At 38.7% G+C, this 23,846-nt stretch overlaps 2 protein-coding genes and 1 pseudogene across 5 annotated transcripts; 2 read left to right on the forward strand and 1 right to left on the reverse strand.

Annotated features, from left to right (window-relative positions):
• The first annotated feature begins 10,905 nt into the window (after window positions 1-10,905).
• Window positions 10,906-11,732, forward strand: LOC130725660 (uncharacterized GPI-anchored protein At1g61900-like). Its single transcript, XM_057576869.1, has 3 exons — window positions 10,906-11,230; window positions 11,330-11,392; window positions 11,506-11,732. The coding sequence occupies exons 1-3, from the start codon at window positions 10,906-10,908 to the stop codon at window positions 11,730-11,732; spliced, it is 615 nt and encodes a 204-aa protein (XP_057432852.1).
• Window positions 11,563-16,239, forward strand: LOC130723130 (ferredoxin--NADP reductase, root isozyme, chloroplastic-like). Of its 4 annotated transcripts, XM_057574088.1 has the most exons (4): window positions 12,003-13,144; window positions 13,725-13,781; window positions 15,161-15,496; window positions 15,880-16,239. In XM_057574088.1, exons 1-4 carry the CDS (start codon window positions 13,121-13,123, stop codon window positions 15,985-15,987), a joined length of 525 nt encoding a protein of 174 aa, XP_057430071.1. In that variant the 5' UTR covers window positions 12,003-13,120; the 3' UTR covers window positions 15,988-16,239. The 4 variants fall into 4 exon arrangements, 3 of the variants coding, with proteins under 3 accessions (XP_057430070.1, XP_057430071.1, XP_057430069.1); XM_057574087.1 differs by lacking the exons at window positions 12,003-13,144; window positions 15,880-16,239 and adding an exon at window positions 11,563-11,749 and having other exon boundaries at window positions 15,161-15,781; XM_057574086.1 differs by lacking the exon at window positions 15,880-16,239 and having other exon boundaries at window positions 12,454-13,144; window positions 15,161-15,781.
• Window positions 16,240-17,519: 1,280 nt separating this feature from the next.
• LOC130722745 (peroxidase E5-like) overlaps window positions 17,520-23,846 on the reverse strand; it is a 41,580-nt pseudogene continuing 35,253 nt past the window's right edge.

Genomic DNA, 23,846 nt, shown 5'->3' on the forward strand with positions numbered 1-23,846 from the left:
CCAGCTTATTTTCTCTTCAGATTGCAAGCAGCTCGTAGAAGCTTTCAAGAGCCCACATAGTTTTCCTGTTTTACAGAATATTATAGATGATTGTTTAAGTTTAGTTCCTACTTTTACTAAGTTTGATTTTATTTTCGAAGGCAGGAGCACCAATAGGGTGGCCCATGCGTTAGCTGCTGATTGTCACTTGTATCCAAACTGCTCTTGGTGGGGAGACCCTCCATTAGGGATTCTTCTTAGCTTGGCAGCTGATTCTTCTATTTCCTAATGAATATACATATTGACTTCAAAAAAAATTGAATCCAAAGAACTCCAAAGCCATGTGCAAATATTCACTGCCACTGCACCCCCTCCTCTTTTGACATTGCCAATCTTCACTAGCCGTGTGGTATTCTAATCACAGTACTTGGCACATCAGTTTTCAAATTGCATTCGATCTTCCACAATCCTCACTATTATCATTCAAGTTGTGAGTTAAGAATAATCTACTACTTTACAATAGAGTGTTCTTTAATCCACTATATTTTACCATACATACTTTTGCAAGATATATGTTGTTCATTGTGCTATTAATCTAAAGGATGTTTCATTCCATTTGGAATTTGAAATTACACCTACCATCTCTTTCTGCACTTTCTGTATATATAGTGGATGTGTGAGTATTATTTAAGGCCTCTTATAGTATACTAATTTTGTTGTTACAATTTGTAATGATCTTCATTTTTTTCAGTGATGTTTCCAGGTGCAGGAAAATTAATTTTATAGCTTTTGCTTCTGAAATGTGTGCTAGAATTCCAATGTTGTATGCTTTTTTATCTATTGGTGGATTATATTAAATATATTAAATTGGTTTTTATCAATTTTTGATTATGATTTTTATCCCATCCTATTGATTTTATTATAAATTGATATCCTATGAGCATGTATCTTCTTTTATGCTTCAATCAAATTTATCAGACAGTGCAGCAGGCACCACATGTGTTCCCCTCAACCTTTTTCCTTCACTTTTATGTTGCAGTGTATAGGATATGCCAATTTAGCAAGACTTGATCCTCAAATCGGTCGTAGAAGAAAATGCAGTGGATAGAGTTATCTTAAGATTACGATTGACAGATCATTCTTCTTGATCAGGTGAGAACATGCCATGGAACACCGGTGACCTGGCAGCAAACACAACTTGTCTGTATGATTTCTATTAGTAAAAATAGATTTTAGTTGTGAATTAAAATTTGTTAAAAATAAAACAATGGAAGTAGATGTAAAGAGACTCAATTTGTACTTACTATTTGATGGTAAAGTTAGGGCAGTATGTATTTTGTCATGACTCATTGGTTTTTTTAATAGAACATACCTAACTTAACACTTTTAACTTTATAAGTAAAAAAATCACTTAGCAACCGCGCATCGCGCGGGTCTTAGTCTAGTTTGAGTTTGAATTGTCATGCCTTTTACTTGTGCCCATTGCCCATTAATTATTTGCTTGAACCTTTGCTAGGATGTCAATGCATATCCAAGAAGTATTTTGAACTGTACAGCAATACAGGAACGGAATAACAAAAGTATTTTTCTTTTTTAATGTATTTTTCAAATTGACAATTGTGGCTATATGGGCTTTCTTTTTTGTTTACCAGTTTTTAATATTCTTCTATTTTGTGAGTTCATCTAGTTTAAGAGCAAAAAATTCTGAGGGCAAGACATTTGAACTAGCTGAGGAGAAAAATGTATCATAGCACAAGTATGACAAAAATAAACAGAAAACGTAACAAATAAAAACAGTCATTGAAGATGAACTATTTTCCATAATTGTTAGTGAGGCTAAGCCTTACAGAAGGAGATGAGGGAGAGGCCTAGCTTAGCTGCACCCACAAGTTCATAGAATCAAGCTTTCTATCATTTGAAAGAGAAAACAATAACCAAAACTAGATATACATGGTTTATATAAAAAATAATTATGTGGTCAGGTAAATATATATAAAAAAAACATTTCTAGACACTAATAGACACTAACGGTCCTTTAAAAAAGACACTAATGGTGTAAAGTGATAGGCCGGCCCATATTTTTTCAGAACCGCCAGAGTGAAATATTAAGAGGCCAGCTTGGTTAAAAGACGTTTATAAAAAAGAAAACTAAGTGATCCTAAATTCAGACAAAAAAAAAGTGATCCTAAATTATTTAGAGATTCTAATTTTGTTTTAATAAAAATGGTAGAAGTTAGAGAAAACATCTCCTCCATTCGGAGAGTTAGTGGCATATTAGGGAGGTTAGCAGAAGCTCATTCATAGATTTGAGCGTTAAAAGATTTTCTCAAGATGATTACTCATCAATTGAGATTTGACTGAACGCAAGAGATTTAAACTCTCGACATATGCGAAAGTGATAGTTAATCCTAGAACCTAAGACTCGTTGTGTTAACCCAATAGTTGACATAGAGATTATAATTAATTAGACACTAACAGTTAACAAACACACATTCAAATAAATTAATTTTTTCTGAGATTATAATGAAATTGAAAAGAAAGAAAAATAAAAAATAAGAAAGTGAGACATAATTAAACATGTAGAGCCCTTCAAAAAAAAAAGAAAACATGTAGAGATTAATCAACTCCTCTGCTTTTGAGATTACTCCACCACCTTTGTTCTCTGATCTCATGGAGTATCACAGGTAACCGAAGTTGGATTTTTTGTTTTGTTTGAGATTCTTAGTTGCTTGATAGAATTTTATTTACGAATACTGAGACTTTTGTTTTATGGATTTTTGCAGATGGCTGTAACTGTTCCTGTTGGCAGTGATTTGTCAATCAGAAGATCAGGGTTTAAGGTTTGATGTTTTGTTAGGATTAATTATATTAGTATTTAATTTAGGAATCTATCTTTATAGTATCTTTTATATTAAGATGTTATCTCTTATTCTAGTATTATATCTTCTGTTTTTCTTAGGGATTAAGTTATTGATATTAGGATTAGTTATTATAAATAGGAGTGCCCTCCTTCGGTTAGAATCATGGATTGAATTATTCAGTTGTAAAGGGAACCAGCCCTATTGAAGAGGAACCAGCCTCTTGGTTCTGAAGAGGAATCGGCCTCTCAGTTCCTATTTATCCTTTTTATTTAATATAAGTCTTTTATTCAGAAAAAATACCAAAAATATTCCCTTTTCCCTATTTTCTCTATCGTTTCTCCACGTTAGGATTTTCGGGTCCTAACAATTGGTCCGACCTACCGGATCGAAATTCCGCCAGTTACCGCACGCACCATTACACTTCCTCTTTGATTCTACCACACCTGCCACTTACAGTTGTCACTTCGCTACCAAAAAAAAAAAAACAGAACTGTTCACCTGTTACTGTTCATCGCGCACTGTTCACGTCACTGTTCATCTGCCGATTTGGGTTTTCTTTGCACGAACGTGTCCATTTACACATTGATCTGCTGTTCTGGGCGTTTATTGTTTTATTTCCAGAAGTTCTTGCCATCATGGTCCTTTCAATGGAAGAATGGCAAACTATTGTCCAGGAGTTTCCCAAGTTTGACGGGGTGGATCCGGTTTCCTGGATTGCTCGAGCCCAGAAAATCTTCGAGGTACACCGTTTGCGGGATCTAGATAAGTTGCAATTGGCATCCCTTAGCATGGACGGGGAGAAGGCCACTAATTGGTTTTATTGTTGCTGTTATCAAGATCTCGATCTCACTTGGAATCGCTTCATCTCCCTCTTGCTTCAACGTTTTGGCTACGGGTATCGTGCTAACGTTTTCAAGAGGCTGAACACTCTCCGACAAAGCAGTACTGTTGACGCTTATGTGCGGGAATTTGAAGCTGTGGTGGCCCATGTTCCTCGTCTTTCTGAAGAGCGGTTGTTGGAGTGTTTTCGGTGGGGCCTCAAACTGATGGTTCGTCATAGGTTGCATTCTTTCCGTCCTACAACTTTGTTGCGTGCCATGGAGATTGCTAGGGAAATTGATGCAGAATTTAGCCTTGCTGAAGAACAATCACTGGCTCCAGAGGCTTCTCTCCCCCCTCCTTCTCACACCGAAGGGGAAACCGTTGCTAGTATTTCGGTGGAAGAAGAAGGCATACTCAAGGAGGACTCAAGCGAAGATGTACTCAAGGAGGACTCAAGCAATCAACATGTTGCACTTACTTCTGGAATTTATAATGAGTCCAAGCAAGACACTGCTTTGCCCATGGAAGGTCTCACAAACGATGCTGCCCATATGCCTCACATCAGCACAATCTCTATGGTAGATGCTCCGTTGTCAATGACTGTGAATTCTGTTATGATTGAAAAGTTTGGCAAATCAGACGGTTTCAAGCATCTAGGTACACAATTAACATTGGGATTTGTGGATGAAGATGGTGACTCGATGTGGAGGGTTGAGGCCTCAATGCAAATGCAACCATGGGTCCTCAATGTGTTGTCCAAGCGACCTCCTCCAATGCCTCCAGATATGGACACTTGGACACTTGCTGTTCTGGCGCTTCACTCGGTTTGCCGCCTACAATGGGACCCGGGAGGGGAAGATTGGATCTACTATGCTACTTCCAACCTTGAGGACAAGGTTGATTTTAGGGGGGGGAGTATTGTTAGGATTAATTATATTAGTATTTAATTTAGGAATCTATCTTTATAGTATCTTTGATATTAAGATGTTATCTCTTATTCTAGTATTATATCTTCTGTATTTCTTAGGGATTAAGTTATTGATATTAGGATTAGTTATAATAAATAGGAGTGCCCTCCTTCGGTTAGAATCATGGATTGAATTATTCAGTTGTAAAGGGAACCAGCCCTATTGAAGAGGAACCAGCCTCTTGGTTCTGAAGAGGAACCAGCCTCTCAGTTCCTATTTATCCTTTTTATTTAATATAAGTCTTTTATTCAGAAAAAAATACCAAAAATATTCCCTTTTCCCTATTTTCTCTATCGTTTCTCCACGTTAGGATTTTCGGGTCCTAACATGTTTCTTCTGATTCGTTTTGTTTGCCTTTTGATCTTGGAAACATTATTATATGATTGCTTTATTGCTTTTCTGGTTTTGTAATGTTATATATATAGACCCAACTGTCTGAAGGATATGTAGTTATATGTTAGATTTTTCTGACTAATAACATGTTTAGTTTCAAATGCTCAAAATCACTTCTGATCTGAGTAGATGTGAGTTGTATTCTGTGCAACTTGCACTAATTTGATTTGGTGTGGCTGCTATAGCGCCTCGAGGGAGCAATTATCAATATTGATGGATGTTTCTTTCTGAATGAGATTAGAAAAAATTATTTTTTCTATACATTTGATCTGGTTCATTTCTGTATCTACAAGACTGTAACGGATTGAGAAATATCGGTTAAAGATGAAAGTTTTGTTTTATTTTTCTTCCAAGAGAAGCTGTTGGTTGTTGATTGAGACAATCTTCCACTTAGAACTGGTGCAACTGAATATTATGATCTTAGGCATTTAGAGCTTTGATTTACGTGGTATTTTGGTTTTCCAAGTGCAATGGTGTTTTGATGACCTTGTCTTGTTGGCACACTTGAGTAGTGTTGGTGTGTTCATTTCTGAGTTTTACATTTTGTTTCGACGGTACACAGATGCTTTTTTCATTACTTATTAATTGATTCAAAAGTTGTTTTGTTTGAGAATGATACTGCAGTTGCTAGAACAAGAGATGATTTTCACTTAATTATGTTTTGAAAATTTGCTTTCTGTTTTGTTTATAATTTGCATTTTTGAAGTAAACTACATTTGGTGTCGCAGGCATCTAGCTTCAACTTTCGGGATAACTCATGGGCACCGGTGTTTACTTTGGACTTGAAAGCAAACAGCTCCTGTGTAAGAAGTCGTCAGGTGATATGCATGTCAGTGCCAGTGCAACAAACGAGTGTGCCCTAAGTTACTGTCTCCCCATTAGAATTGAAAGAAGCTCCCGAGCCTCCCTTGAACTTACACAAGCCTAAACAACCTTATACAGCAACAATTGTTTCTGTTGAGAGAATAGTGGGACCAAAGGCTCCAGGGGAAACTTGTCATATTGTGATTGATCATCGAGGAAATGTTCCCTACTGGGAAGGACAGAGTTATGGTGTTATTCCACCGGTAAGTGACTTGTTGTTAGTGATACTCATTTTATGCTTCCGCTCCTCATTGTATCTGATTAGTGGATGTGAATCCATTATGATTGATCTTTGGCTTCTGAATATTTGGTGAATTAATTTCGATGAAAGGACCTTGTTTTGGATATCTTACAACATCCAACCAAATGTGAAATGTCCTTCGTATTCAAAGTTTAATATTATTGGCCATTGGTAGAACTTTACCTGGTTCTGCCTTGCCTTCACAGTAGATCTGAAAACTAGTGATGTCTTTTCAGTTTGTTAATTCACATAGAAGATTTTTATCCTTTCTTTTTTCTGGGATCAGATATAGGAGTTCATGCAGTTAATGCTGAAATGACTTTACAACTCATAAATGCTCTTGTACATGGGTGGCAGGGTGAAAATCCGAAGAAACCTGGGAGTCCCCATAATGTTCGACTCTATTCAACTGCGTCCACAAGATATGGAGATACTTTTGATGGCAAAACAGCCAGTTTGTGTGTGCGCCGAGCTGTTTATTATGATCCTGAGACAGGAAAGGAAGATCCATCTAAGAATGGCATTTGTAGCAACTTCTTGTGTAACTCAAAGCCTGGAGACAAAGTTCAGGTCACAGGTAAAGCAAACACTTTTTTGCACCATCGAAGCTTGAAATGACTTCTAACTTCTTTCATTAGTTACTCAGAATTCATATTTTTGCAAATTGATGCTTTGGCGCGCCTTACTTAATAGAGAGAATTTCTAATATCTGCTGTTTCCCTACACACCTTATCAAAAGTGTGATGTGACAGCTTTACAATGGCCATGTCTCCTCAAATTAATGCCTGAATGTGCCTTGCTTTTGGAATTTCTTTACCAACTAGAGGAGAGTACCTTGTTGACTGCTACTTGTTTGCTTGTTAATCAATTGGACTTCATTGGCGGCCTCTATATGTGAAAATACTAACTTGCTTAAGTAAAAGATGGGGCAATTGGGGATATTTGATTAAGTTTCCTAATTACGTAATGAACAATGACTTGAAAATTTGAAATTAGATAGACATGGTGATTTGGTATGCCTGAATTCTAAACTTCAAAAGGTTTTCATGTTGTATTCTAGTAATCTAGTGAGCCTATTTTTCACGATTTAATAGCTCTTCTTAGATTCCAACATTTGGTCCTTTGGTTAACATCAAACTCTTATCATATGAACATGGTAACGAAAAGTGATAAACTAAATAAAAAATAAATCCTTACAGGGTAGTTTACTGTTCGTACTTCATTCTTAACCACATGTCCATATTCATGACTTTTGCACCTATTTGATTTTTTCCTTGTGTAGTTTCCACACACTGAATATTATGGTCTTTCTTTCCTCCTCCAATTTTCCCTTTCATTATGGTTTGTCTAGCTCAACGTATAAAAATGAATCTATTTATATTATTGAGCGTTTGGTTATATATGCCTATGTTTTTGTGTATCTGTGTTTTCTCATGACACTAAAATGAAATTTGTCCACTTCCAAATTTCTCGGTGACAACTTTGGGTGTTCACTCTAAATTTTACTTTCAACTGATAAATAACTTGCAATTTTACGTTCACTCTAATTTATAGAAGGATGGATAACAAAATTGTAAGATAAACTTCTGATGATTTAACTCGTCTTGGGTTGTCAACAAGTGTTGGTTTTCACATACATACTACAATTTTCTTTGCAGGCCCTTCAGGGAAGGTAATGCTTTTGCCTGAGGATGACCCAAATGCTACCCATATAATGATTGGGACCGGCACCGGCACCGGCGTTGCTCCATTTAGAGGCTATCTTAGTCGAATGTTCATGGAATCAGTCCCTACATTCAAGTTTGGCGGACTAGCATGGCTTTTCCTTGGTGTTGCCAACACTGACAGTCTCCTCTATGATGATGAATTCACCAAATATCTGCAGGATTACCCAAACAACTTCCGCTATGATATGAAAAATAAGATAGTGAGATATAATTAAACATGTGTTGATCTCATCATCATGGCTCACTTGGCAGTATCACAGGTAACCATCGTTTTCTCCACGTTGACACTTTTTTCGCTTCCCAGCACAATTGGGTCACCTCAAATGGATTCAAAATTTGACCTTTTTGTCTTTGTTTTTATCCCCACCACTTTTTTCCATCTGGGTTTTTGATTGATGCATAAGTCTTTGGAGAATTAACCGAAGTTGGATTTTTTGTTTGTTTGAGATTCTTAGTTGCTTGGTAGAATTTTATTCACGAATACTGAGACTTTTGTTTTGTGGGTTTTTGCAGATGGCTGTAACTGTTCCTGTTGGCAGTGATTTGTCTATCAGAAGATCAGGGTTTAAGGTTTGTTGTTTCTTCTGATTCGTTTTGTTTGCCTTTTTTCCTTGGAAACATGATTATATGAATTTTTTATTGCTTTTGCTGATTTTTGTAATTTGAAATTTATACACCAAACTGTCTGAAGGATATGTAGTTATATGTTAGATTTTTCTGACTAATAACATGTTTAGTTTCAAATGCTCAAAATCACTTCTGATCTGAGTAGATGTGAGTTGCATTCTGTGCAATAGCGCCTCGAGGGAGCAATTATCGATATTGATGGATGTTTCTTTCTGAATGAGATTAGAAAAAATTATTTTTTCTATACATTTGATCTGGTTCATTTCTGTATCTACAAGACTGTAACGGATTGAGAAATATCGGTTAAAGATGAAAGTTTTGTTTTATTTTTCTTCCAAGAGAAGCTGTTGGTTGTTGGTTGAGACGATCTTCCACATAGAACTGGTGCAACTGAATATTATGATCTTAGGCATTTAGAGCTTTGATTTACGTGGTATTTTGGTTTTCCAAGTGTAATGGTGCTTTGATGACCGTGTCTTGTTAGGACACACTCGAGTATTGTGATGTGTTCATTTCTGAGTTTTACCAATTGTCTCTAGTGCACACAGATGCTTTTTTTTTTTTTTTTACTTTTTAATTGATTTTCAAAAGTGGTGTCTGGGAATGATACTGCAGTTGTTAGAATAAGAGATGATGTTCACCTTGTTATGTTTTGAATATTAGCTACCTGTTTTGGTTATATAATTTGTATTTTTGATGAAAACTAAGCTTGATGTTGCAGGCATCTAACTTCAACTTTCGGGTTAAATCATGGTCACCAGTATTCACTTAGGACTTGAAAGCAAACAGCTCCTGTGCAAGAAGTCGTCAGGTGATATGCATGTCAGTGCCAGTGCAACAAGCGAGTGTACCCAAAGTGACTGTCTCCCCATTAGAATTGGAAGAAGCTCCTGAGCTGAGCCTCCCTTGAACTTATACAAGCCTAAACAACGTTATACAGCAACAATTGTTTCTGTTGAGAGAATAGTGGGACCAAAGGCTCAGGGGAAACTTTTCATATTGTGATTGATCATGATGGAAATGTTCCCTACTGGGAAGGACAGAGTTACGGTGTTATCCCACCAGTAAATGGCTTGTAAGTGATACTCATTCTATGCTTCCACTCCTCTTTGTATCTGATTAATGGACGCGGACCCATAGTGATTGATCTTTGGCTTCAGAATATTTGGTGAATTAATTTCGATGAGAGGACCAAATTCGTATTCAAAGTTTAATATTATTGGCCATTGGTAGAACTTTACCTGGTTCTGCTTTCCGTTCACATTCCATCTGAAAACTAGTGGTACCTTTTAAGTTTGTTAATTCATATAGATTGTTAATTCACACAGAAGATTTTTATCCTTTCTTTTTTCTGGGATCAGATGTAGGATTAAATGCTTAAATGATTTCATAACTCATAAATGCTATTGTACATTGGTGGCAGGGTGAAAATCCGAAGAAACCTGGGAGTCCCCATAATGTTCGACTCTATTCAATTGCGTCCACAAGATATGGAGATTCTTTTGATGGCAAAACAGCCAGCTTGTGTGTGCGTCGAGCTGTTTATTATGATCCTGAGACAGGAAAGGAAGATCCCTCTAAGAATGGCGTAACTCAAAGCCTGGAGACAAAGTTCAGGTCACAGGTAAAAGCAAACACATTTTTGCACCATCAAAGCTTGAAATGACTTCTAACTTCTTTCATTAATTCCTCAGAATTCATATTTTTGCAAACTAATGCTTTGGCACGCCTTGCTTAATAGAGAGAATTTCTAATCTCTTCTGGTTCCCTACACACCTTATCAAATGTGTGATGTGACAACTTTACAATGGCTATGTCTCCTCAAAGCAATGCCTGGACGTGCCTTGCTTTTGGAATTTCTTTACCAACTAGAGGCTCACCTGGTTGACTGCTACTTGTTTGCTTGTTAATCAATTGGACTTCATTGGTGGCCTCTATATGTGAAAATACTAACTTGCTTAAGTAATAGATGGGGCAATTGGGGATATTTGATTAAGTTTTCTAATTACGTAATGAACAATGACTTAAAATTTGAAATTAGATAGACATGGTGATTTGGTATGTCTGATTTCTAAACTTCAAAAGGTTTTCATGTTGTATTCTAGTGAGCCTATTTTTCATGATTTAACAGCTATTCTTAGATTCCAACATTTGGTCCTTTGGTTAACATCAAACTCTTATCATATAGACATGGTAACGAAAAGTGATAAACTAAATAAAGAATAAATCCTTACAGGGTAGTTTACTGTTCATTCTTCGTTCTTAACCGTATGTCCATATTCATGACTTTTGCACCTATTAGATTTTTTCCTTGTGTAGTTTCCACACACTGAATATTATGGTCTTTCTTTCCTCCTCCAATTTTCCCTTTCATTGTTGTTTGTCTAGCACAACGTATAAAAATGAAAATTTTATTTATATTAATGTGTTTGGTCATATATGCTTTAAATGTGAATGATTTTAATGACATAGTTGATACTTCCAAGCTCCTTACTGCCTGTGAGAAAATTGATCCTGTAAAAGAATGTTGCTACCAAATTTGTCAGAATGCTATATTAGAAGCAGCTACAACAATTGCATCAAAAGGTTCTGATTTTTGGGACATGGATGCATCACATGTTCTACCTGAGCATTCAATTCGGGTCAATGATTGTAGAAATATAGTCCTCAGATGGGTTGCTAGTAAGCTTGATCCTTCTCATGCCAAGAAAGTTCTAAGAGGACTGTCTAATTGCAACGTGAACAAAGGTTAGTTTGTGTAATATGACATATTTCCTTTGTGACAACAGTATAGTATAGTGTGACTTGGGATAGTTTTTCCTTCATGATTGTCTTTTCTGTATCTAGATCTAGATGAAAAACATTGTCACTTGAGGCTTACCAGTAAGATATTTCAACAGTCATCATTTGGTTTTCCTAGTAGATTTTTGCTAGTTGCATTCTGCACTTTTAATCATTTATTGGTTATTCCTAATTATCTTAATCCTCCATTTTTCAACTTTATTCTCTTTCTTTTGCCACAGTTTGTCCCCTGGTTCTCCCTGATACTAGGCAAGTTGCCAAGGGCTGTGGACATGGGATAAGTCACAAGACAGCCTGCTCTAATGCCATGGAAAGCTATGTGTCTCACTTACAGAAGCAAAGCTTCATTACGAACTTGCAAGCTTTAGACTGTGCAGAAACTTTAGCAATGAAATTAAAAAAATCAAATATCACTGAGGATGTTTATAGTCTGTCATGTAAGCCTTAAGGATTTTTCCCTCCAAGGTTAGTTCTGCTTCTCTTTTCCTGTTAGTATGCAACACAGTAACACTTAATGCCCATAATATTTATACCTTATGGCTGATGTTAATAATTCTTTTTTTTCATCCCGCTTGTTCAACTTTGTGGGGAAATCAACATTGTGGATGCTTCAGTTGGGAATCAAGGTAATTCTTCAATTGTGTGTTGTGTCAATAATAATTATTTGCAAGCACCACATGTTTTTTTTGGGGGAAGCGATTGGGGAGAGGAGTGAAGGGGGTTTAAGTATGAGTGCTTTTAATTGAGAAATATTAGAACAAACCCCCAAATTAGTCCTGAAAAATAAGTGGGTTTTTAAGGCTCCATTTCACTTAACCGATTTGCACATGTGGCATGTTAACTTGTTTACATAGTACTTACTTGGCCCTTATTATTTTCCCACGTATATTGGGCACTCATGCTACCTGCCTTTCTCTTTGATGGACTTCTCTTCCTTGATACCCGAGATCTCATCATTTCCACCGAAGGAAACTATTTCAAATTCTTTCCAATATCAAAATTATATGTGGAAAAAGTATATGGGCCCAATGAGTACCAACTAAGCTAGTTAATTTGCACGTGTAGATCCATTAGTGTCACAAATCCCACTTGACAAAAGGACTAATGTGTCTTTCGGTTGCACTCTTCGAGGATCTTGTATACTACTTTTTGAGTGTGTCTTGCAGTGTTCTTTTTACGGACTAATTTGGGGTTAATTCAAAAATATTATTTACTTTTGAAATGCATACTATTTTTATCTTGATCTGCTTGAAAGAAGACAATGTGGTCCTCTTTTTTTGTGCTTTTGCATGTAATTCTCTGCTGACATGTGACTTGCTACATAATCTTCCTTAAACAGAGGCTGGTTGTCTATTACCTAGCTTGCATGACAATATGACATGAATTCTGGGATTTGCTTCCTTTGTGATTTGAATGACAATATTCCAGCTACCTGGCCTTCTACGTATATGAAGAAACAAGTATCAATTGTATGGTTATTCTTCCCACAGTATGTGCAAACTCTTTGGGAATTCTGAGAGTTCTGAGAATAGTTCTGGTTATACTTTCCACCTCTTCCTCTGCCACCACTTCTCCCTTGAGAACCTCTTCCTTAAGAAGAATTAGAATTTCTAAACTGTGAATTATTTCCTGAATTCTGAGTTTGTGCCAAATAACATGAACCATTTTTTCATTAACAACAAGAGCTCTTGTTTCTAAAGCAGAATCAGAAACCACATGTTGATGTAATTGTCTTTCTTGCTGAACAACTAGGGGAAAAGTCTTGTTCATAGAAGGAAGGGGTTCCATAAGCATGATTTGGGATTTCAAGTGTGCATACTGATCATTAAAGAAGTAATGACAGAAGTAATGAGGAACCGAGTAAGTGCTTTGAGGAAGCAAAAAGCTATCTTAACTCTGTCTGGACCAAAAACATTGATACTTAGAGAAAGAGAATAATCGAATTAACTATTCCTAGTTGAAGGTCAAAGGTAAGGTGGGTGAGTAAGAGTACTATGACTGAGGAAGTGACACAACAAAGATCGAAGAGAAAAACGCGACCCTTCCATTCTCCAAAAGATCATCAAACCCAAATCCAACTCCAGCTTCTCACAAATTGTTCCTTATAAGTATTAATAATCTTCTCAGATTACTACACCACCTTTGTTCTTTGATCCCATCATCATGGCTCACTTGGCAGTGTCACATGTAACAATCGTTTTCTCCACTTTGACACTCTTTTTCGCTTCCAGCACAATTGGATCACCTCAAATGGATTCAAAATTTGACCTTTTTGTCTTTGTTTTTATTCCCCAACTACTTTCCATCTGGGTTTTTGATTGATGCATAAGTCTTTGGAGAATTAACCAAAGTTGGATTTTTTGTTTGTATGAGATTCTTAGTAGCTTGATAGAATTTTATTCACGAATACTGAGACTTTTGTTTTGTGGGTTTTTTGCAGATGGCTGTAACTGTTCCTGTTGGCAGTGATTTGTCTATCAGAAGATCAGGGTTTAAGGTTTGGTGTTTCTTCTGATTCGTTTTGTTTGCCTTCTTTCCTTGGAAACATGATTATATGAATGTTTTATTGCTTTTGCTGATTTTTATCATGTGAAATTTATACACCAAACTGTCTGAAGGATCTGAATTTATATGTTAGGTTTTTATGATTAATTTGATTTGGTATGGCTGCAATAGAACCTCCAGGGAGCAATTATAAAGAGTGGTGGATATTTATTTCTGAATGAGATTCGAAGAAACTAAATATTTCCGTACATTTGATCTGTTTCATTTCTGTACCTACAAGACTAATGGATTGAGAAATATCGGTCAAAGATATATTTTAATTGTTACCCAAGAGAAACTGTTGGTTGTTGGTCTAGATGATCTTCTTCTTAGAACTGGTGCAACTGAATATTATGATCTTAGGCATGTAGAGTTTGGTATATGTGGCATTTTGGTTTTCCTAGTGCTTTCATAACCGTGTCTGGGTAGCACACTCGAGTAGTTATGGTGTGTTCATTTCTGAGTTTTACATTATTGTTTCTACGGATGCTTTTTTTATTACGTATTACCAGGTTATGCATGGATAGTGCAGTTTGGTGATTGTTCTTTTGGATTTTGGTGATTGTTTTCCTGCTGTTAAAGGATCCTTGAACCTTGTACTTACATACCTACAGAGGAGTTTTGCTTGAAGTATTATTGGTGATCTCATCCCATGTTATGGATTCATGTCTTTCTTCGTCTCTTGAGAAGTAAATATAAATCAGCAAGGATCCAAGGTGCTGGCAAGATGGATTGAATTAATTGAAGGAAGCAATCTGACTTCATTTATTGTTACTGTTTGTCTTGTGCGAGTGCGAGTGTTTACTTTGTAAGATACGGAATTGCTTGGAACCAAGGCTTGTGAGTTGGAAGGATCGGTTGTTGTGCTGTTGTGGTGAACATGGAACGGGTTTATTTTTTAGCTTTTTAGACAACTCTTTGGAATGTCATATTGGATTTTAGAAAAGGGTACTCTTTTTCCTTACTAGGTTTTCCCAAGGGGTTTTTCCTAGTAAGGTTTTAATGAGGCCTTTCTTTCTAAAATCCTTCTTTCCAAAGAGGTAGTTGGTAGTCGGTAAACCGTTGAAGGATTTTGTCTTTGTAACTCTTTAGACTTAGCCTTTACTTTCCCCTCCTTCTCTCTTGTATTGGCTTGAAGTACCCCTTGTACTTCATTTCAATATAATTCTTATTGCTTATAAAATAAAGTGATTTCAAAAGTTGTGTCTGAGAAGGATACTGCAGTTTCTAGAACAAGAGATGATTTTCACTTAATTATGTTTTTAAAATTTGCTTTCTGTTTTGTTTATATAATTTTCATTTTCTTAAAGTAAACTACACTTGGTGTCGCAGGCATCTAACTTCAACTTTTGGGATAACTCATGGGCACCGGTGTTTACTTTGGACTTGAAAGCAAACAGCTCCTGTGTAAGAAGTCGTCAGGTGATATGCATGTCAGTGCCAGTGCAACAAGCGAGTGTACCCAAAGTGATTGTCTCCCCATTAGAATTGGAAGCTGCTTCAGAGCCTCCATTGAACTTGCACAAGCCTAAACAACCATATACAACAATTGTTTCTGTTGAGAGAATAGTGGGACCAAAGGCTCCAGGGGAAACTTGTCATATTGTGATTGATCATGGTGGAAATGTTCCCTACTGGGAAGGACAGAGCTATGGTTTTATTCCACCAGTAAGTGACTTGTTATTGATACTCATTTTGTGCTTCCGCTCCTCATTGTATCTGATTAGTGGACGTGAATCCATAATGATTGATCTTCGGCTTCAGAATCTTTTGTCAGTTAATTTCGATGAAAGGACCCCGTTTTGGATATCTTACAATATCCAACCAAATGTCCTTCGTGTTCGAAGTTTAATATTATTGGTCATTGGTAGAACTTTACCTGGTTCTGCCTTACCTTCACATTCCATCTGAAAACTAGTGTTAACTTTTAGTTTGTTAATTCATATAGAAGAATTTTTGCCTTCCTTTTTTCTGGGATCAGATATAGGAGTTCATGCAGTAATGCTGAAATGATTTTACAACTCATAAATGCTCTTGTACATGGGTGGCAGGGTGAAAATCCGAAGAAACCTGGGAGTCCCTATAATGTTCGACTATATTCTATTGACTATATTCTATTGCATCCACAAGATATAGAGATTCTTTTGATGGCAAAATAGCCAGCTTGTGTGTGTGTCGTGCTGTTTATTACGATCCTGAGACATGATAGGAAGATCCTTCTAAGAATGGCGTTTGTAGCAACTTCTTGTGTAACTCCAAGCCTGGAGACTAAGTTCAGATCACACGTAAAATCAAACACTTTTTAGGCCATTGCTGCTTGACATGATTTCTGATTTCTTTTCACTACTCAAAATTCACGTTCATACAAATTAATGATTTGGTGAGTCTTGCTTAATTGAGCGAATTTCTAATTTCTTATGATTCCTACACGTTTTCTTGCTATTCCTGTTACCTTAGGTGTGCTCTACACACCTTATCAGGAGTGTGATGTGTCAGCTTTGCGAGGTCTATGTCTCCTCAAAGTAATGCCCTAATGTGCCTTGCTTTTGGTATTTCTTAACCAGCCGGAGGAGATGTACCTTGTCTTCTGCTATCTGTTTGCTCGTTTATCAATTGGGCGTCAATTGCGGCCTCTATATGTGAAAATTCTAACTTGTGTAATTAATAGATTGGGCCATTGGGATATATGATTAAGTTTCCTAATTACATAATGAACAATGACTTGAAAATTTGAAATTTGACAGGCATGGTGATTTGGAATGCTTGAATTATCTAAAAACTTCATAAAGGTTTCTTTCATGTTGTATTCTAGTGAACCTGTTTTTGACTATTTAATAGCTCTTCTTAGATTCCAACATTTGGTCCTTTGGTTAACATCAAACTCTAGAGGCCTCACGAAGCACTTTCATTACCAAGTGTGGGCACTATGTAGTGTTCTAGCTCCAAGCTTTGTTAGCTCCAGATTTGTAACCTACACTGAACACCACAGCAAAAAACATAAGAATCTCATGCACACCTAATTTTGACTGTATCACTATGCTAAACATCTAAATTTTGAGCAAAATGTATGTTTTAAAAAGTGCTATTGTTTAATTTATCTCACCCAGTGTGGGTGAGGTTGATGCTTGAGCTGCCAATGGCTCTAAATGTAACTTGAAACTTATTTGGATGAGCTGCATTTTGACCTTTTTTTTGAACCAATCAAAAATCTTGTATGGATGAAGCTTCCAACAACTTCAATCTCGAGGGCTTACAACATCACATGGATGAAACTGTTGCAAGACTAGCATCAAAGACAGGCAGGATGGTGATTTGCATTTTGACCTTTTTATATTCTTTTTATGTTTGAATCTTTTATTGATTGTTGTTGTGAGCAGCAGCACGTCAGACAATTAGTTATTAATCTTTTGTTTTTAATTAATGTTTACCTTATTTTATATGTAAATTTTAAAATGGGTGAATAGATGTAGTTCAAATTAGACATGTGGATAAGAAAGATTTAGTGATTACTAATTAGTATTATGATAAATGCCAAATTAGACTTCTAGGCCTAATGGGTTCAGGTCCATTTTCTAGGTGTTTTGTGCTCCATGAAGCAGTTTCTTCGCGTTAGGAATAGCCACTTTGTTCTTTATACATGTAGTCATAAAACTTAATGCAGCATCATAAATTATAAAATACTATCATAAAGTTATAAATATATAAATAAATAATAAGGTCCAGCATAACACTAACAAGAAGTGATAAATATATAGAATAAGGTAAAAAATGACCAAATCCACAAAAAGTGAAAGCCGGTGGCACCATTGACCAAGTTGCAGTGGCGGCGGATCTCCCCGTCATTATCCGTCAATACACCCAGCCTGCTCATCTTTGTCATTGATTCAACAAACTGATCAAAAAATAGTTTCTGATCTCTGCTGAAGCTAGAGACAAGGTTGGCAGTGTCTGCATCAGAGGAGAACAATTCCTGATCCGTTTGTAATGTTCCATGTTGTGCAATCAGGCTCTTGTAGTACCCATTGTCAAATTCATCAGGACTGTATATGTCCAAATAGGCCTCGTAATCGTCCCCTCCATCTTCGGGACATAAGGTACGCAATGAGTCCAAATATGAGCTATCCATATTGGGGCCAGTGTACACCGGAATCATGGACAAGTTGTAGAGGCGGTGCTTGAAAAATCTACACTGAGCTCTTCCAAATGTATGAGCACCTGATTAAGTACACAAATGAGATGTGGATCAAAACATAACTCAAAACTCACTAGGCCGCTAGCCCTCACAATAATAATTAAAAAAAAAAGTCAAAATCCACAATGTTGTTAAATAGTTTTCAATTGAGTTTATTATTAAACAATGTGCTTTATTTTAACCATTGTTTTCAAATCAAAGGAAGTAGTTTTCTTATTTGATATGATCACTCACTGGCTTATGAGAAAGAGGCAGAAATTGACATTAAATTAAGAATGGTGTGGTGGTGGCACCGGCACTATTTGATTATGATTTTCTACTGTGTTTAAGAAAATTTAGCTAATAACACGTGCTAAAATATTATTAGAGCACCTAAGACTATGTTGATTTTATCCAATATTTACTTAGAATATTTTATATAGAATATTTTTTCTTAAAGATAAAAATAATTAAAATAATATATTTTGTATGTTTGCTTATTTCTTTTCTTTAAAAGTTGAAATTAAACCTATAATATTTTTTTATAGTGGATAATTATTTTTGAAAGACATAAATAATTTTTATTCTTAAAAATATGATATTTATCCGACAAAAAATCCTATGCAACATAAGATTTTAAATTTTCCTCGAAAAATTTACATTTTATCTTTATTTGAGTAAGAAACCGATGGACTTATCCTTCTTAGAGTTTATCTACTAATAAAAAACACCAGATTATATTCACTCTAATAGGTATTTTTTGTCCACGTCCAAATAAACTACAAGTTAGAATTTGAAGAGAAAATATTTTTATCTTAATTTAAATATGAAATTTCAGAATTAGATGATAACAGTTAAAATGAAAAATATAAAATTCTTCAGAAAAAATGCAGAAAATCATATATTTATGAATATTCAATTATTTATGTCTTTTATAAATATTCATTTAATATAAGTGTCAGTTGGTTAAATTTTTACATTTAAAGAAAAATAAAAAGCAAACATATAATTTTGGGAATATATTTTATCTAAGTGTAGGTGTAATTAAAATTGTGAATATATTTTACCAGAGAGAGCGACTAGATCCACATAGGTGAGACCCTTGGCTGCAAAAGCAGCTTTGAGCTCGTCCAGAGTGAAAGTCAATTCTGGATAATTTTTGTTGACGAGTTTCTTATATGCCTTCAAGCTGTCCCTTCTTCCCAGTGGAACCTGCCACGTGGGACCTCCTGCCTGTAAATATATATACAAGTTACATAATCAGATAAATTAAAGGTCAGATTTATTTTAAACATTAAATTGTTCATAAAAATTAGAACACAAGCTAAGTGAGAAAATCATTAGTTGCCTGTTCTGGGAATGAACATTGAGAGAAGGTATAGTACCAAAGGGTAGAGAGATTGTGCTAGGGAGAGAGAGTAAGAGAGAGAATGCTGAATTTCATGTGTTATTTTATCAAATGAGCCCAAAGTCCCCTACACTTGATAACTACCTCCTATTTATAGAGCTTGGGTACTACCTATTGGGCCAATTGGGCCTCCAAGGTCAAGGCCCATCTGAAGGCCAGGGCCCCGCCTCAGGGCGGGATACATGCTGGGCGTTGCCCCCCTAGGGGCTCGCCCAGTCCACTAGTCCACAAGACACCGAGCTCGAGGTATGAGAGCTAAGGGTGTCTTTTAAATGCTTTTACATATGTCTTACAGTACACCAGAATCTGCACTGCCAACATGGCTTGAGCAAAAGGAAACTTGCATTTTCAGTTACCCAGTCCACTGACTTGACGAGCAACCCGAGCTGGCAAGTCCACTAGTCCACAAGCGGCGAGAACGATTACTTCGTATTGGCGATAAGTTGGAGCAGGTGTATGATCGTTCGCCGGCGGAAAAGGTGGCAGGCATGGGTCATGTGCTGATCATTCAATCACCGACTGGCGGTAACCCCGGCGAGCGACTGAACTTTGTTGTTGGTGTCACCTGCCAGGCGATGGTGTTTGATCTTTATAATGGCGAGGCTTTTCGCGCTTTCCCACAAACAATAACAATTGGGTTTGACAGCCAAAAGATGAAGGGCGAGCGCCCTTGGTCCGCAAGTCCACAAGCTCGAAGCAGGAGAGCGAAGTGTGTCTCCAAACTGTGACCGTCAATCTCTGTCCCCTTGTGATTCCCCTAGCAAGTCGCCCGTTGCCACTTTCCACTTGGTACGGCGTTCCTCGGCTGGCGGTTTCGACCAACGCGCAGGAACTATTCCCAAGTTTCTAGTTGCAATAGCTTCCCCGCCTAGAAGATCACCTAGCCACGCCACTTGGCGGGATCAACAAAGGATGTATAAAGCGTGTAGGTCGCCGACATGGCGCAAATGAAACACAAACCGCCAATAGCGCAAGGAAATACGCAAATACATGAATCTCCGATTGACGCGGGACCTAGAAAGATGGTGTACAAACGTCTACAAGATTAAGGAGTCGTGGTGGCCCGCTTTATATGACGTGACTCGCTGAATAGAAGCTGGCTCGCCTGATGACATGGTCTCCCGCCAATCTCCCCCGCATCCGCCCCTCGTAGCATCTTCATGGATCAAGTTGCTTCCTGGGCGAGCCCCCTAATATGGCGAAGGGACTCAACCAGTCCACAAGACACCGAGCTCGAAGCATGAGAGCACAATGTGTCTTCAAGCTGAAGTCGCCGCCGCATCGTCCTCACCATCTTGCTTTAGCCTTATAAGAAATTAGTTTGACTTGCTCGCCACTATTTTGCGGTAGGTCGCTACCCTCATTTTTGGCGGTAGGTCGCAACCCTCTTGCGGTAGGTCGCGACCCTCTTGCGGTAGGTCGCCACCATTTTGCGGTAGGTCGCTACCCTCATTTTTGGCGGTAGGTCGCGACCCTTTAGCGGTAGGTCGCAACCCTCTTGCGGTAGGTCGCGACCCTCTTGCGGTAGGTCGCCACCCTTAGCGTGAGGTCGCCACCCTTTTGGCGACTTTTGTGTGTCTAAACTGAGTCTTACAGGTCGCCACCCATAGCGTTTGGTCGCCACCCTTTGGCATGAGGTCACCACCCTAGCGGTAGGTCGCCACCCTTGGTGTGATCGTCCCATTTCGGGACGCAAAGTGCTTTGGGTTCCAATGGCCAGTTGGATTACCAAAGCGGTGCTCAGTAGAATGGGCAATTTGTACCCCACACATCGCCAATGAATCCGGTTGTTACGTGGGCTTTTCCGGGGCTAATTTAGTTCATCGTGAAACTTGTTTCACTTTGTAACTAAATCGCGCCATCAGGAGCTTGTCCCACCCAATAACAAACCGCTTATGGAAGTCTTCCAAGTTTCACAAAACTTTAATGGTGTGCCCCAATTCACCCGCTCTTTCTCTTTGATCCGATTTGCTCCTCTCTATCTGAATCAAAACCAGTGAAGACAATATAACTTTTAATACCAACTTCAAAATAAGAAAATTAGGAAATACAACAACTGAGAAGGGAATCAAATGAAAGACGGAGGAAAAGTTTGAAGGAATTGGAAAAATTTGTTGGCCAGCGATCTTAACCATAGCAACGCTTTACTCGCCAAACTTCCATGGCCAAAATAAAACGTGCCCACCAGAATTCCGCCGCCGGGGTAAAACGTGCTTGCTAGATTCCAACGCCAACGACATTCTCTCGCCGTCGAACTCCATCGCCAACAACACTAGCTCGCCAAAGCAAACGTGCTCGCCAGAATTTGCTCACCTCCTAATCGAGATTTTCATCCGAAGCTTCGATTTCATAACATCTATGACCAACCAACGCACTCTTCTTGCCGTACAAGTTAAGGCAATTATTGTAACACTCCCTCGCCATCTTCTGGTCCACTTTCAGCTTTCCCACCTTTCCACTGCTTAGCGGATACTTGACCGCCAAGTGGGCTGTCGAAATTACAGCACAAAGGCGATTCAACGTATTTCGCCCAATGATGACATTGTAGGATGCTACCACCTGGAGAACCAGATACCTTACCTTCAAAACCCTAGCACACTCGTCTTCCCCAAATATTGTGTCTAGATCAATGTATCCCCGCACCATTACTTGCTCCCCCGCGAAACCTACCAAGGTTCCCGCGTATGGAGTTAGATCATTGTCAGTTAGTCCCAACTTGTCAAATGCATCACCATAGATAATATCAGCCGAACTACCCTGATCCAGGAGTACCCTTCTAATGTTGAAACTGTTCATCCTTAACTGCACCACAATCGGGTCGTCCTTATGAGGCTTTATCCCCTCAAAGTCCGCCATCGAGATTGTTATGTCAGGGTGTACGAATCCAAAAGCGACCTCATGAACGGAATTTACGGCACGAACATGGCGTTTACGCGCCGCGTGAGTGTCGCCACCGCCGCCAAATCCCCCGGCGATGGTGTTGATGGTCCCGACGGGCGGTCCTGAGTGTCGAGCGAACGTGTCATCAGCCCCTTTTGTGGCGATAGCCGCTGATTCTTGTTTTTTCTTGCCCTTAGTGTCCGCTCGCTCCTCTTCCCGCTTGTGCGCTTTGTTTTGATCGCCTCCATTGCGCCACTGGCCTTGACGATTTCCTTGATATCCCGCCCGAATCAACTTGTCAATCTCCCGCTGCAAAGTCCAACAGTCATCCGTATCATGCCCGGCGGACTGGTGGAACTCGCACCACTTCTTGGGATTGGCGTCCCGTGGCTGATACTTTGGGGCCTCCGGCTCATCCACTAGATTTGCGTCGCTTGCCCCTCGGAGCGTATCCGATACATCTGTGTTCATCACCATATCAGTTTCCTCCCGCTGGCGATGAGACTTAGATTGCCAAGGCCGACGTTGTTCATAATCATCGCGCCGTGGATACAACTGTTCCTTGGTCGGTTTGAATACCGACTTCCCCTTACCCGGCCTCTGCTGTTCGCCTTCCCCCTTATCTTCGCCGCTCCTATCTTTTTTCACGCGCTTGGGCGACGTGTCGCCCTTTTCCAACTTCGCGCGCTTTCTTTTGAAAGCGTCGTCCTCCTCGTCGAGAATATAAGTGCTGGCACGAGCACGCATCTCTCCCATCGAGCGCGCCGGCTTACGTGTCAATTTGCTGTTCAACCCTCCCGGCAGCAAACCGTTTTTAAATGCTAAAGCACAAGCTCGAGGCTCCTCGTCCTCTACCTTTACCGACGCCGCGCTATACCTCGCCATGTACTCTTTCAGTGACTCCCCTTCCTGCTGGCGAATATTGTATAGGTCATTGATTGTCACCGGCTGATTCTTATTTGCCGAGAATTGCACTAGAAACTTGGATGAGAAGTCTCTGAAATTTGAAATCGATCCACGCGGCAAAGTTGTGAACCACGCCATCGCCGTCGATTTGAACGTCGATGGAAACATCCTGCACTTCACCGCATCTGACGCCGCAATTATCACCATCTTCGTATTAAAATACAGAAGATGATCTTTCGGATCGGAATCTCCGCTGTAAGAATCCAGAACTAACGTTTTCATGTTATCCGGAATCACCACATTCTCAACATCTTCCGAGAACGGACGGAACTCAGCCACGGAGTCTGCTTCTCTGCTTCCATCATCTCGCTGCTCGCGACGGTAGAAATCTAACTGAGCCTGTAGATGCTCATTCCGCTGCTGGATGTTGCCAATACTGCGCATCAAATGGCGCCATTGCTCCTGTGTCACCGCCGGCTGTTGCTCCGGAGCAGGTGAATTCTCTGGTGAACGCTCCAGAGATCCCACCTGTGAAGGCGATGGAGGAGGTGGTGGTGATGGAAGAGGAGAAGGCGACTGTACTCCTGTCGTTCGTACCGGAGAATCCAGGTCCACACGATGAGGCCGCCGAGGCGGCGAAATCCGCTGTCGCA

This window comes from Lotus japonicus, chromosome 6 (assembly GCF_012489685.1).
Source record: "Lotus japonicus ecotype B-129 chromosome 6, LjGifu_v1.2".
NCBI lineage: Eukaryota > Viridiplantae > Streptophyta > Magnoliopsida > Fabales > Fabaceae > Lotus > Lotus japonicus.

Excerpts from the sequence above, each read along its gene's own strand:
- LOC130725660 (XM_057576869.1), top strand. The coding sequence starts at position 10,906 with ATGTGTTTGGTCATATATGCTTTAAATGTGAATGATTTTAATGACATA. Across the intron at positions 11,231-11,329 it reads TAATTGCAACGTGAACAAAG|ATCTAGATGAAAAACATTGT; the intron begins GTTAGTTTGTGT and ends TTCTGTATCTAG. Across the intron at positions 11,393-11,505 it reads ATTTCAACAGTCATCATTTG|TTTGTCCCCTGGTTCTCCCT; the intron begins GTTTTCCTAGTA and ends CTTTTGCCACAG.
- LOC130723130 (XM_057574086.1), top strand. The coding sequence starts at position 13,121 with ATGACAGAAGTAATGAGGAACCGA. Across the intron at positions 13,145-13,724 it reads CAGAAGTAATGAGGAACCGA|ATGGCTGTAACTGTTCCTGT; the intron begins GTAAGTGCTTTG and ends GGTTTTTTGCAG. Across the intron at positions 13,782-15,160 it reads TCAGAAGATCAGGGTTTAAG|GCATCTAACTTCAACTTTTG; the intron begins GTTTGGTGTTTC and ends TTGGTGTCGCAG.